Source organism: Brassica napus, chromosome C8, assembly GCF_020379485.1.
Source record: "Brassica napus cultivar Da-Ae chromosome C8, Da-Ae, whole genome shotgun sequence".
NCBI lineage: Eukaryota > Viridiplantae > Streptophyta > Magnoliopsida > Brassicales > Brassicaceae > Brassica > Brassica napus.
The window spans coordinates 35,593,943-35,607,897 of NC_063451.1; the positions used below are offsets into that span (position 1 = coordinate 35,593,943).

The 13,955-nt window shown below is 38.3% G+C and overlaps 3 protein-coding genes across 3 annotated transcripts; 2 read left to right on the forward strand and 1 right to left on the reverse strand.

Moving 5' to 3' along the window:
* The first annotated feature begins 463 nt into the window (after nucleotides 1-463).
* Nucleotides 464-8,382, forward strand: LOC106367845 (clustered mitochondria protein). Its single transcript, XM_013807703.3, has 27 exons — nucleotides 464-651; nucleotides 908-1,168; nucleotides 1,266-1,327; nucleotides 1,436-1,625; nucleotides 1,717-1,857; nucleotides 1,945-2,095; nucleotides 2,164-2,357; nucleotides 2,458-2,559; nucleotides 3,102-3,237; nucleotides 3,348-3,476; nucleotides 3,681-4,011; nucleotides 4,107-4,211; nucleotides 4,359-4,586; nucleotides 4,669-4,809; nucleotides 5,032-5,163; nucleotides 5,256-5,426; nucleotides 5,507-5,593; nucleotides 5,687-5,815; nucleotides 5,968-6,084; nucleotides 6,216-6,284; nucleotides 6,378-6,536; nucleotides 6,631-6,687; nucleotides 6,764-6,804; nucleotides 6,925-7,044; nucleotides 7,203-7,512; nucleotides 7,594-7,773; nucleotides 7,872-8,382. The coding sequence occupies exons 2-27, from the start codon at nucleotides 913-915 to the stop codon at nucleotides 8,190-8,192; spliced, it is 4,059 nt and encodes a 1,352-aa protein (XP_013663157.1). The 5' UTR covers nucleotides 464-651; nucleotides 908-912; the 3' UTR covers nucleotides 8,193-8,382.
* Nucleotides 8,383-9,221: 839 nt separating this feature from the next.
* Nucleotides 9,222-10,403, forward strand: LOC106367844 (30S ribosomal protein 2, chloroplastic). Its single transcript, XM_013807702.3, is given in 5 exon segments — nucleotides 9,222-9,558; nucleotides 9,640-9,741; nucleotides 9,825-9,856; nucleotides 9,858-10,131; nucleotides 10,221-10,403. Coding segments are annotated over 5 exon segments (753 nt in total). The 5' UTR covers nucleotides 9,222-9,252; the 3' UTR covers nucleotides 10,260-10,403.
* A 117-nt stretch (nucleotides 10,404-10,520) lies between these two features.
* On the reverse strand, nucleotides 10,521-13,773 carry LOC106367843 (phosphoglucan phosphatase DSP4, chloroplastic). The gene is made up of 14 exons (XM_013807700.3): nucleotides 13,515-13,773; nucleotides 13,317-13,389; nucleotides 13,181-13,225; nucleotides 13,012-13,120; nucleotides 12,816-12,892; nucleotides 12,650-12,726; nucleotides 12,458-12,538; nucleotides 12,148-12,280; nucleotides 11,854-11,913; nucleotides 11,535-11,591; nucleotides 11,327-11,422; nucleotides 11,094-11,153; nucleotides 10,896-11,003; nucleotides 10,521-10,812 (listed from the first exon to the last, which is right to left on the reverse strand). Exons 1-14 carry the CDS (start codon nucleotides 13,538-13,540, stop codon nucleotides 10,681-10,683), a joined length of 1,134 nt encoding a protein of 377 aa, XP_013663154.1. The 5' UTR covers nucleotides 13,541-13,773; the 3' UTR covers nucleotides 10,521-10,680.
* Nucleotides 13,774-13,955: the final 182 nt, after the last annotated feature.

The window sequence follows — 13,955 nt, forward strand, 5'->3', positions numbered from 1 at the left end:
ACTCCCTCTATTCCTAAAAAATGTATATTCTGAAAAAAAAAATTGTTTCAAAAAGATACATTTTTTATTTTTTCAATGTATGATTTTATGAAAAAATGTAAGTTTCAAAAAAATTAATGGTGTTTATTAAATTTTTATTGGATAAAAATTATGAAAAATTGTTATTCACAAAAAACAATGCATATTTAATGAGTTTTCTTAATATACGTGAAATGTTAGAATATCCGTCTATCAAAAACAGAGGGAGCATTACTTAAGTGAGCTGGCCCACCACAACCCAAGAAACAAAAAATCGAAACCGCATCGGTACTAACTGAGAGACCACCGGTTCCTCGTACCATCAAATCAAACCCATATGCTATTGTCGTCTTTAGTTAATGAGGAATCTTAATTACAGATGATTAGCAATAAACTACGCAATCATCATTCCCCTGTTTAAAAGAAAAGGCCATAGAAGGCCCAACAGATAATAAAAGCCCAAAGAGAGTGACTGGTTCCTGTCTCTCTAGCTGTGGTCTCCCTAACTCAACTCAAGCTTCTAATAAAGAGTCAGCAAAATCATCAGCCGCCTCTTCTATCACTTTCAACCCTCCTTAAACCTCACCTCTCCTCCGCCGCCGCCGTCATCCCATTTCTCTTTGCCCCCTCAAGGTAACTCCTTTAGATCCTCTACTAAAACCCCCTTTAATTACCCTTTTTGCTATATCTCCTTTTTGATTTCACATCCGCGACTTTTTTTTTTTTACACTTTATCGATTCAGATGCTCCTTTATCTCTGTTTCCGTAAAAAATGAATGAGATTCTCAAATTCAATCGTTCTTGCTTCATATCCGCTTGTTTATTCGACACTTTGCTTTGTGCTTATGCTAATTCACTAGATACTTGATCTCTCTCTCTCTCTCTCTAGGTGAAATGGCTGGGAAATCGAACAAGTCTAAGGCCAAGAGAGCTGCGGCTCAGAGCTCTGCCTCCAATCCCACTGACTCTGCTCCTCAATCCGATGTTCCTGCTGCTCCTGCACCTGCTTCTGTTTCTGATAATGGAACCGTTGATAACGCTGTTGAAGCTACCGTCCCTGAAGCCAATGAAGTTCCTCCTCCGGTTCCTAACGCTGACGATAGCGAATCACAAGCAGTAGCAGCAAGTAAAGATGATCAACCTAAACAAGGTTAGCTCTTTTTGCGTTTTCTAGGTAGCATTCGTTTTATTTTATCTCTCAATTGCATTCAGCTTTTTCTTTTGTTGATATGCTTGTTGTTTCACAGGTGAACTTCGTCTTTATCCTGTTTCTGTCAAAACACAGAGTGGCGGTAAAATGGAGCTACAAGTGAGTTCAAAGTTTCTCTTTTTTTTACCTTTCTTACTATTATTGTTCTGTTTATAATATTGGTGTGAGTTACTGAATATGTCTAATCTGTTTTTTTTTTTTTTTCAGTTGAACCCTGGAGACTCGGTGATGGATATAAGGCAGTTCCTTCTTGATGCCCCGGAGACATGTTACTTCACTTGCTACGAGTTGTTGCTCCGCAATAAGGAGAATGAGTCTCACCATCTTGAAGATTATAATGAGATTTCTGAAGTTGCTGACATCACAACTGGTGGTTGTTCATTGGAAATGATTGCTGGTATGTTTTAAGAATTTGTGTTTCTTTTAAGTTGAAAACTAGTTGCTTGACAATTGACTGTATTTGTTTCTTTCTTTCTTTCTTCTCACAGCGTTGTACGATGATAGATCTATCAGGGCTCATGTTCACCGAGCTAGAGACCTCCTTTCGCTTTCTACTCTCCACTCCTCCCTGTCTACTACGCTTGCCTTGAAGTATGACGCAGCACTGAACAAAGCTCAGAATCCTGGAGGTTTCTGATTTGAATCTTTTTCTTTTTAGTGTTTTGACTTAATAATTTTGCTGTTCATGCACGCTGAACGGTTCTTTTCTGAATCAGACAAACCCAACGTCCCAGAGCTTGATTGCCTCGGTTTCATGGAAGATGTACCTGCCTCGCTCAGGAAGTTGATCAGTTCTCCAACGGAAGAGATCAAATGTGTGGAGAGCATTGTCTTCTCGTCCTTCAACCCTCCTCCAAGCCACAGAAGGTATGCACCTTCTGCTTTTAACTTATGTAGAGGCTATAAGTATCTAATAATAATTTGTTTTATGACAGGCTTGTAGGAGACTTAATCTATTTGGATGTTGTGACGCTTGAAGGTAACAAATACTGTATCACGGGCACAACAAAGGCCTTTTACGTTAATTCTAGCGGCGGGAATATTCTCGATCCTAGGCCGAGTAAATCTGGGTTCGAAACAGCTACACTCATTGGTTTATTGCAAAAACTTAGCTCTAAGTTTAAAAAAGGTGGGAATAAGTATATATGTAATTCTTCATAGTTTATTTACTTTAGTATCATTCAGTTTGTTAATTATCTCTTTTTTTTAAAAAAACTTTGACTACAAAGCTTTTCGCGAGGTCATGGAAAAGAAAGCCTCTGCACATCCCTTTGAAAATGTTCAATCACTTTTGCCACCACACTCATGGCTAAGACCATATCCTGTTCCCGGTGAGTTTATCAACTTTGCACATACGGAACTTGAATATTATAGTATGTTTTTTCTTGCTGCATAGTAATTTGGTTTTAGTAGCTTGGCTCTCTCTTTTTGTGGCCAGCTCGACTGGTTCTTTTAGAGGACGTTTTTCCACATTTCGTGTTATAAGCACTGTTTATGGTTCTGAGATATTAACATGGCACACCTACATTGGTTAGGATTTAGAAGAAAACTTTGCCTCTTTCTTGTCTGTATCTGTGACTGCATCCTAAGCTCCTAGTTATATTTCGCTCTAAGAATAATTTTGATAAAAAATTTCCGACTAATTTTATGTGAGTTAATATATTGGTAGTTTGTTGTCCAAACTGTTGCTTGTTCTTCGTCTGCATGCTCATTTTCTATTTTATATATACAACATGCGCTTCTGCTCATAAATAGTATGAGAAGATAAGTTCCTCTTTTATTTGGAATTTCAAAACATGATCCGACTTTTATACCTATTTTCACAAAGATACGGTAATGTTATATCTGATGTAAGCTCTTGCATCTGGCTCAGATCACAAGCGCGATGCAGCCAGAGCAGAAGAAGCACTGACCATTTCCTATGGTAGTGAGCTGATTGGTATGCAAAGAGATTGGAACGAGGAGTTGCAATCATGCAGGGAGTTCCCTCATGCTACTCCTCAGGAGAGGTACATGTGATTTTTGACTACAGTGATTTTTTTGGTTCCGTGAAACTTTTTATTTTGGCAGTCTGTTCCTTTTAGAGTTTGCTTCATATTGATAAATTCCTTCGTTGCAGGATCTTACGTGACAGAGCTCTTTACAAAGTTTCTTCCGACTTTGTCGATGCGGCGCTTAACGGAGCAATTGGTGTTATCAGTCGATGTATACCACCCATAAATCCAACTGATCCAGAGTGTCTGCACATGTCAGTGTTCATCCTTTGGCTTTTATCGTTGATTCTTAACCGTGAACTCATATCTTTTATTTTTTTGCTCATTGTTACCATGAAATCCTATCATTCTCTTTTTGCTTAAACATGGAAAATGAGTTGGAGCTTTTAGATTTCTACGTTTTGTATTTTGCATCAGCGTCTCAGTGTTGAACACTTGTTATTGTTCCACTGTTGTAGGTATGTGCACAACAATATCTTTTTCAGTTTTGCTGTTGATGCGGACATTGAACAGCTATCCAAGAAACGTCCATCAAGTAATGTTTCGGTGACTGAAAAAATGCCCTCATCTGAGAAGGTTCCATGCAAAGAAGGAACATGCGATGGGGAACACAGTGCAGAGCTTAACTGCTGTAATGAGGCGCCTCTTGTAGAGAATGAGCAGGCAACCTATGCCTCTGCAAACAACGACTTGAAAGGCACAAAGTTGTATCAAGAAGCAGATGTACCAGGGTTATATAATCTGGCTATGGCCATTATTGACTACAGAGGTCATCGTGTTGTTGCTCAGGTTCGTACCAATGCTGTAACTGCCAATTATTTTTTCTTGATCTTGCTTGCGTATATTTTAATAGCTTGCAATGTGTTTTCATATGTGTATTCTAGAGTGTTCTACCAGGCATCCTTCAAGGGGATAAATCAGATGCGCTTTTGTATGGTTCAGTCGATAATGGCAAGAAAATATGCTGGAATGAAGATTTTCATGCTAAGGTAATCTTGCTGTTGGATGTTGTAGTCATTAGTGTGATAGTTCTAGACTAGTATTTATTTGTATGTACAATATTGTTACACATCTTTAGTATACGACCACCTTTGTTCTAACATAACTCTTTTTTTCCTGAATTATTCCTTCTGCAGGTGCTTGAGGCTGCAAAACTTCTTCACATTAAGGAACATGATGTTATTGATGCTTCCGAGAATGTCTTCAAGTTAGCTGCACCAGTGGAGTGCAAGGGGATTGTTGGGAGTGACAACAGACATTATCTTCTGGACTTAATGAGAGTGACGCCTCGGGATGCTAATTACACGGGTCCAGAGTCACGCTTTTGTGTACTAAGACCAGAACTTATCACTTCATTTTGCCAGGTACAGATTCTTCATTCCTTATAAACATATTTCATTCATTTTACTATTAGAGGTATTGATCAGTACATATGTCATGATGAAGGCTGAATCTCAATCAAAATGTAAAACCAAGACTGATGAAGGGACGGATATTGTTCCTGATCCTTCTGATGTTAGTGTTGATACTTCTAAGTCGGGTGATGAATTGAGCCATGGAGAGGAAAACGGAGCGTCAACTTCTGAGGTACGGGCTAACCTCTGTTTGTGAAATGAAAGCACACAGACAAAATACCAAGTAGGATTGGCTTCTGTAACAATGATGAAAATAACTATTTTCATTTGTGTTAGTAGACAATACTGAGTACATTGCTAATACAGTTGAACTCGGTGAAAAGAAATGTCTGAGAACAGCTGTAACTGAGTTTACAAGACACTGTAATTGCTGATATCTTTGTTTCATCTACAGAAAACTGTTGCAGAAAAGCAAGATACCACTGCGGATTCTGCAGCCAGATCATCTGAAAGTTCCAAACTATGTGATGAAATAACATTTAACCCTAATGTTTTCACTGACTTCAAATTAGGTGGCACGCAAGAGGTATGTTATGTTGCTATAGGTGCTGTGGCAAGATCTTTCCTTATATTTGTGTAACTGATTTAATATTAATTATTAATTTTTGGGTTAACCAGGAGATAGCTGCTGATGAAGAAAATGTGAAGAAAGTTAGTTCATACCTTGTGGATGTGGTGCTTCCAAAATTCATAGCAGATCTTTGCGCTCTTGAGGTTTCCCCAATGGATGGTCAAACTTTGACTGAAGCACTCCATTCTCATGGTGTCAATGTTCGTTATATTGGAAGGGTAAGTTCGTCATCTCCAATGTTGTTTTGTAAAATTAATCTCCATGGCTGACGTAATTAACAATGGCTGTACATGATCAGATTGCTAATGGAGTGAAGCATTTACCTCATTTGTGGGATCTTTGTTTGAATGAAATTACCGTAAGATCTGCCAAGCACATTCTCAAGGTAGTTTATAAAGTCTGTAAAATTGACACTACCAACAAACATGGTTGAACAAGAGACAAGCTCGTTAGTAAAGTTGTTACATTGCTTCTGCAGGACATTCTAAGAGATATAGAGGATCACGATATTGGTGCAGCAGTCTCACATTTCTTAAATTGTCTCTTTGGAAATGTTACTGGAGGAAAAGCTAGCACCAACAACGTGAATGCTAAAAATCAAAAGAAGGTTCGTGTGCACTATCAAAGTCTGTGTATCTATATAGTTCCTTGTTTGTTCTTCTTGAATTATGCTATTTCGTTCTTTGGAGCAGTCTATAAAGCATACTTATTGTTTCTGATTGGTATAAGGTACTATACTGACCTTTGAAATTTGAACAGGGTCAAGGAAGAGGGAAAGGAAAAGCTTCTGCAAAGAAAAGTCTCGCATCTTATATGATGGTTGACTCCAACATTCTATGGTCTGACATTCAAGAGTTTGCCAAAGCCAAGTTTGAGGTATAATAATCATTATCAATTTAAACTTGTTTTATCGACTGTCTATTTGAAGTGTTGTCACCCTTCTGAGCAAGTTACTTATACTTTTTACCTACTATAACCACCTGAAGCTAATGTGAGCTTATTTTCAGTTTGAGTTGTCCGAGCAGGCAAGAACTACAGCTAAAAATGTACCTGTACTCCGTAACCTTTGCCAAAAGGTAAGTAGAGAAACACATAACTTGCTCCTTCAGAATTTTGTTACTAATGTCAGTTAATTATTGTTATTAATCGTTATTTGTTTTGGGCAACAGGTTGGCATCAGTGTTGCTGCTCGCAAATACGACTTTGGTGCTGCCTCGCCTTTTGACGCGTCAGATGTGTTGGATCTTCGGGCTGTTGTTAAGCATTCTGTCCCTGTATGCTCTGAGGCTAAAACTCTCGTTGAGATGGGGAAGGTCCAGCTGGCTGAGGTAGTTTTGCTATTTCAAATTAATTGTTTTAGTTTCCGTCGCCTGATACATCATGAAGGTCTGTTGTTTTACTAAAGTGATTAATCTCTTGTAGGGTATGCTCAGTGAGTCCTACACGTTTTTCTCAGAGGCATTTTCGATACTTCAACAGGTAAGTGGTCATACATCCTATTGATTGTCACATATTATCAAGCTAAAACTGATGATCATGTTTAATCTTATTCCAGGTGACTGGTCCAATGCACAGGGAAGTTGCAAACTGCTGCAGGTAGTCCTACTGCCTGATGTTCCACCTTTCATCTATTTTTTTTTTTTTTTTGATTTAGACTATTATCTACGGTTTTCTGTTTTATTTGCCTTACAAGTTTTTACTTTCTATGCTTTTCAGGTACCTGGCCATGGTTTTGTACCATGCAGGAGATATGGCTGGTGCCATAATGCAGCAACACAAGGAACTAATCATAAATGAGCGTTGCCTTGGTCTAGACCATCCTGATACTGCTCACAGGTAACAAGCCTGCTACTGAATCTAGTTACTATCCTTCACAATTCATTAGAAGTAGGACTCCAGTTTATTGACATTTCAAAGTCAGGACTTGCAGTGCGCTCCTGTTCTTTTCTCTGGTTTGATATATGTCTACTTACTTGGGGGTATCTGAACTGCAGCTATGGCAATATGGCTCTTTTCTATCATGGGCTGAATCAGACAGAGCTTGCTCTACAGAACATGGGCCGTGCCTTGCTTTTACTCGGCCTTTCATCTGGCCCTGATCACCCGGATGTTGCAGCCACATTTATAAATGTCGCCATGATGTATCAGGATATGGGCAAAATGGACACAGCTCTACGCTATCTTCAAGACGCTTTGAAGAAAAATGAGAGGCTTCTTGGTCCGGAACACATTCAGACTGCAGTATGCTACCACGCTCTTGCCATTGCGTGCAACAGTATGGGTTTATTCAAGCTCTCGCAACAGGTAGTACGGCTTCTTTAAGGCTTTGAATCCTCTTTTTTTTTTTGTCTCATCTTCTTAAGAAACTGTTTTTGTTTTGGTCAGCATGAGAAGAAAACCTATGATATCCTTGTCAAACAATTGGGAGAGGATGATTCCAGAACAAAAGACTCTCAAAACTGGATGAAGACTTTTGAGATGCGTGAGGTTCAGAAGACTGCACAAAAGCAGAAAGGACAGGCAGTCGATGCGGCCAACACGAAAAAGGCTATCGATCTCTTGAAGGTATCTTACTTGCAGCTTTAGTTTCTGGAGTGTTTTTGGTGGAAATCACAAAACTGTTTATAGTAATGTAATCGTTTTCCTGATTGGGGGTGCAACAGTCACGGCCAGACCTGATACAGGCGTTCCAAAACGCAGCAGCCGCAGAGAGGGCTAATGCTCTCAACACGGCAGAGGCTCAACCTCGTGGCAGAGGTTTTGATGAAAGAGCGGCTCGTGCTGCAGCTGAAGTTAGGAAGAAGGCAGCTGCGAAGGGGCTACTGGTTCGTCCCCAGAGTGGTGTTCCAGTGCAACAGCTATCTCAGCTGATCAGTCCAGGAACTGCAGCTTCTTCTAAGAAAACAACGAACGTGGAGGCTCCTGCAGGGTTGGGAGCTGGCTTAACATCATTGGATAAGAAGAAGCAAAAAGCCAAAAAGTAAAATTTAGTAGCGTTGGAATGAAACGTTGCTCGATTCTAAGTAGTGGAGTTTGGTTTTGTCATTCACTTGGTGAGTCCATTGCAGGATAAGAAGACTTGTTTGTGTACCACAAAACTTTTGTTGTGTTCTTCATTATATGTTTCAACGGTTTGGGCAAGTCCCCCTTCCAGCTATGTCTGGTCTTTTTTTTTTTTTTTTTTCTCCTCACTTTTATCTGGATGTAATCTTATCCCACAAAAGTTCTAGTTCGTCTAGAGAATAAGCTCACGATTTAAGCTTTGATTTAACAACATTTTGACTTCCTGGTTCATACATAAGTCTACTATATGAAGTTTGATTAGCCACGGTCCATGAGTGGCGAACTGAAAGCTCGAACGTCAAAGCCGTTTTTTTTAAAACGGACCGAACTGTAAGGCCTTGGCAATTCTTCTCTTTAGTTTTGGATTCGGATATTTGTGAAATTTAGTTCAGTTATTTTAGTTTTCCCCTTAGTTCGGATAAAATATACCTGCTTATATATCCAAGAAAATTTCAGATTTAATTCGGTTATAGTTTTTCTGATAATTTTAGTTAATTTCGATATATACTTTTATGCTAATTTTGTTTTTAAAGAAAATTTGAGTAATTCGAATTTTTGGATAAAATAACAGGTAATTAGGATAATTAAAATATTTTAAAGAAAACAAAACATTTGGGTAATCAATCTATGATTAGTACATTTGGATATAATTTTAAAACTTAATATAATTAACACTTTTAGGTATATAAACTTTTGGTGTTCTCTGTTTGGTTTTGATGTTTTGGTTTCATAGATATATAATTTGTTTGGATATCTATGAAATTCAGTTTGTTTTTTTCCGATGAATCTTAGTTGGGATAAATGTGGATAAATGTGTCCAAGCCTACTCAGGCCCATTAAATCATCTTCATCTGTATATTCTGCTACTTTAGTAGGCCCACAATATGAAGGCTCGGTTCGGCCCAATTGATTTAGGAGACGAAAGAGAGGATAATGTCTGAAAGCACAACACTTCTCTTGTTCTTGCTTCTCCTTCCGACAATGGCTACTTTCCTCACACCTCTTGTTTCAATCAAACCTACAGTCTTCTCATTCCCGTCCCAATCCGTGACCTCTCCACAAACACAAACCAATGTACTCTCACTCAAACCGTTTCCTTCTCTCGCGGGAGCACAGAGCTCCAGGGTGAGATTCATTCCCCACGCGGTGGAGACTGAAGAAAAACCCGCTTCAGACCCTAACGCAGAGTCCTCAAGGCGTGTCTACATCGGAAACATACCCAGAACTGTGGATAACGAACAGCTCTCAAAACTCGTCGAAGAACACGGCGCCGCTGAAAATGTTCAGGTTCTTGTTTCTGCGTCTGTTACATTTCATAGTTTTTATCATAAAAGATTGATGCTTTTGATGTTTGATTTGTCTGATCAGGTGATGTATGATAAGTATTCAGGAAGAAGCCGTAGGTTTGGATTCGCTACAATGAAATCAGTTGAAGATGCCAATGCTGTGATTGACAAGTTAAATGGCACTGTGAGCTTCTTCTTCTTCTTCTTCTTCTCTTTTTACACCATCTTCTGTAATAAAAATGGCGAAAGGTTTGTTCTTTTTGTCAGACCATTGAAGGACGTGAGGTGAAGGTTAACATCAGAGAAACCTATAGCGTCATCATCGTCTCCTGATTTGTCACTGCTTCAGTCTGAAGATTCGGCGTTTGTAGATAGTCCTTACAAAGTGTATGTAGGGAATCTAGCAAAGACTGTTACCAAAGAGATGCTTGAGAATTTGTTTTCTGAGAAAGGGAAAGTAGTCAGCGCCAAGGTTTCGAGAGTACCTGCAACTTCGAAATCCACTGGGTTTGGGTTTGTCACGTTTTCTTCTGAAGAGGATGTTGAAGCTGCCATTGTGGCTCTTAACAACTCTGTAAGCTTTCATCCTTTCACTTGTATAAACACAGAGTAGTGTGTTGAATCTTTTTTTCTCATTTTTAATGTTTTTTTTTAAAACTTCAGCTGTTGGAAGGGCAGAAGATTCGGGTGAATAAGGCATAGTGCGAGTTTGATGACTAGCCTGTTGGCATTATAAGAAGGTGCAAAGAATCAGATTTTGTAATGCAAAACATTTTAGAGCTTAGTATCATCATCTTTGTATCCATTCTAAGTTGAAAAAAATGAAAGCATTAAGTTTATATCTCACTGATCATTTATATGCAGCATAGATAAAATTATTAGTTGTGAGAAAAGATCCAATTATTTAAAATGACCAGCCCCAAGCAGCTTCACATTGGTCAAAATGTAACTGTAAAAAACAAATATTTAAAAGTCTGTAATATTATTGTTCTTGAACGTTGTACAACTAGCTTCATGTTTTTATTTTTTTTTTTGCTATAAACATAACTTTATGTATGAGCAACATAAAGCATTTTATTTGTTACTAGTAAGTTGTACATTCACAGAGTTACAAGAGATGTTCTCAAACTTCTGCCTCTGAAGATGTCTCCAAGAACTGGATTAGCTTCAAGCGTTCCTCTTCCAAAAGCTCAGGGTCTTCGCTCGTTAACCTCTCACGAGTTGCACCATCAACGCTCGTCGGATCATACACTACCTGTTTCATTAAAACATCAACATTACAGATTCAACTCATTCATCAAACTTGTTCATGTTAAGCGAAAGAGAGACATTATATACTTTTGCGTAGTTATTGGTATGGCCATCTTTGTTAGGTCCTGTAAACGGTTCTTGCTCATTGTATGTCCATTCACCATCTATGATATATTTATATTCAAACTGTCCTTCCTGCGTTCAGAAATTATAGCCATGGTCAGAACATGATAAAAACAAAAAAGCAGACACTAATGAGTTTTCTACTTCACTAAGAAAACTCACAGGCAATTCTCTCTTCAGGCTCCAGAATCCTGTTCCCTTGTCAAGTGTCAGAGGTATCCTCTGCAAAGATGATGAATGCATCATATACATTCCTCTCACGTAGAGTCAAGACTTTTCGTTTGCATAGAAATGAGAAATGTGCATATGCTAGATTTCAATCATATACCATACTTTTAAAATCAAAATGAATCAAGAAGATATTTGATTCGACTTATAATAAGAGCCATACTCACCTGTCCCCATCCGATGTCAAGGCCAGATATTTCTACCGTGGAGAACCCCTTGTCTCTCAGTGTCAGAGTGACAGTCTTCTTCTTGAGTCCTGTAAGCTTTTATGTCCCCGGAAACACAGGAACTCAGCAACATTTGTTAGAAAATGAAACTGAGGAGCTACAAACATATGTGCAAGCATTCTGAAATTTAAAGGATTTGTTGACTTACAATATCAATTGTTGCATTTCTGATAGCATCCAGCTTTGGAAAACATGTTCGTTTGCTCTGCCATGAATTGTCAGAGATGGTTTGCTTAGACCAGTGTTAAATGTGCCTCTTTAAATAAGGTGACTAGATACTATAGATCAATGAACTAACCCAATATACTACTGTCTTGGTGCTATTTACTAAGTATATATTACTAGGTGCATCAACTGGCTTAGAACACATAATATATAACAGGCAGTATCACTAGTTCAACATGTTGTGGCTTAATCAATACAGGTATCAGGGAAACAGAAAACCAGAAGTTAGATTAGCATCTTACCATAAGTATTTTATGAGCTTCCATAAGTTTATAGCCTTGCACCCAGAACATGTATGCCAACTGTAAAATTGAAAATTAATACCCATTCTCAGTATTAGTCAGCAAAAGGTCAACAACACTTGTTCATTCCCTCATCATCCAACCAAAGAAGCACAATAATTATGACAACAACTATCTGCAACAGTCTTAAAACATTGTTTCATGGGAAGACTCAACAGCACCATGAACATGGTGCTACAGAAAGAAAAAGGGAGGAAAAAGATAAGAGCAGAGTGACAGGTATCAGCAACATACCGCAGCAGCAGGAGCCCTTCCCATTCCAGCAGTGCAGTGGACGTATGTAACTCCTCCATTTCGTTTAACAGCTTTGTACAGTGTACTAAGCACGGCAGGAAGGCGCATTCTCAAATCAAATGCATCAAAGTCTCTGTTACACCAAAGATTTACATCAAAGTCAAGATTGAGTGTGTTCATGGTGTGAACTGTTTTATGCATATGAAATGGGATGACAATGGTTCCCAGTTTTTAGCAGTATAGACAAATAGTGATGACTAACTTTAGTTCCCCATATACTCTAGTTGCATTTACCAAAGGCTTATTATACCTGATCTCGCAGCGAATATGCTCAATGTCAGTAAATGTCTTAGCATATGCTTGAATGCTCCTTATATCTACTCCAAAATATCTGCAAGTATCATTGGTCAAGGCACCCAACATATCATTTCTCGAAATTTGAAAAAAAAACCATAAGAATTAATAAACATAAAAAAAGAAGAACTTTGGTTTGGAAGGATACTCCAAGTCAGGATCTTGTTGCAAGCAGAATATGGTTTTAACCCCAATCTTACGGAGCTTGTCAACATCTTCAGGAGTCTATAAGCAAACAAAGCGGATCAGATAGTAAAAATAGTATTAACAACAAATTTCAATAGTTAACAAAAGGAAGGATGAAAAATTGAAACCTGTAAGCAAGATCCAACGATTAAATCTGGACGAAGAAAGTTGTAGTTCATTCCAAACTCGTGCCTGTAGGTTAAAACTGAAAATGAAAAGAGACAACCAATCAGTGAATGAAATGCATAATTAAGGGGAACAAGAAAGGTGAGTTTGAAGAACTAATCTCAGATGATAACATCAGAACCATTAGAGTTTCCATACCAGCACCCATAGCTTGAGTCATGTCTTGGCTATATTCATCAGATTTCTCTTCCTCCTCCTTGGAAACACCACCATTCATATCTGTGCTGGATTTCGAATCTGATACCGCCTACACTCAAAACAGAATATGTTTTACACTAGTTTCAAACATAGCAATCAACTAAATTACCTGTAAAACAAGTCGCAATTTAGGATCATTGGCTCTGATGGGAAGCTGCAAAACAAGTTTCAAGAAAGTTAAATAAAGGAAGAATGAATCTTTTATTAATCAAACGAGTAAATAAATAGATGAAGTAGTGTGGTACCAGCATCTTCAAGGAAGACGAACAAGGATCTCTCTGATTGCCCCCAAAGCCCAACAACGGTGAAACTAAAGATCTGAAAACAGTGACGATCATCAACACAAAACGCATAATAGAATGAAGTCGAAATCAAAGAACAGGAAAGATAAAAAAAAAGAATTTATGAAAGCAAGAAGAAGAATGAATGAGTGAATACATTACCTAGGAAGATTCTGAAGGCAGTTCATCTTTTAGAGAATGTATCAGATAAGTGAAGCTTGCTCACTCAGTGTCGATAAAGATCTGTGATGGTAAGAGTCTAATTTCAATTCCAGGTCCAAAATCGTTGCGAGTGTGAGTGAGTGCTTGTGACTTAGGATCAAGACAAAGGATATATGGGACCCACCACGCTCGGGGAAAGCTAATCGCTTTTTGTTTTGTTTCGTACGTAAAGAAGCTCAAACTTTTTTTTACTTTTATTAATCATAAAACAAAGAAAACACCCTCTTTTACCCGTAACACTTCTGACCGCAAAGAAACGGACACTTCAGCTACTACTGTACTTTATTTTGTTTCTAGATTGAGATTTTATGTTTACGGCTTTAAATTGTTCCGGGTCCACAACCTATCACACCAGCTTACCTTTAAGTTTTGTTTTGTAGG

What these genes read in the sequence shown, in the direction of transcription:
- LOC106367845 (XM_013807703.3), top strand. Translation starts at nt 913, where the DNA reads ATGGCTGGGAAATCGAACAAGTCTAAGGCCAAGAGAGCTGCGGCTCAG. An exon ending in TTATCACTTCATTTTGCCAG is followed by an intron (nt 4,587 to 4,668) that starts GTACAGATTCTT and finishes GTCATGATGAAG; the next exon opens with GCTGAATCTCAATCAAAATG. An exon ending in GAAGTTGCAAACTGCTGCAG is followed by an intron (nt 6,805 to 6,924) that starts GTAGTCCTACTG and finishes TATGCTTTTCAG; the next exon opens with GTACCTGGCCATGGTTTTGT.
- LOC106367843 (XM_013807700.3), bottom strand. Translation starts at nt 13,540, where the DNA reads ATGAACTGCCTTCAGAATCTTCCTAG. An exon ending in CAACAAGATCCTGACTTGGA is followed by an intron (nt 12,539 to 12,649) that starts GTATCCTTCCAA and finishes TGATACTTGCAG; the next exon opens with ATATTTTGGAGTAGATATAA. An exon ending in TTGACATCGGATGGGGACAG is followed by an intron (nt 11,154 to 11,326) that starts GTGAGTATGGCT and finishes TCATCTTTGCAG; the next exon opens with AGGATACCTCTGACACTTGA.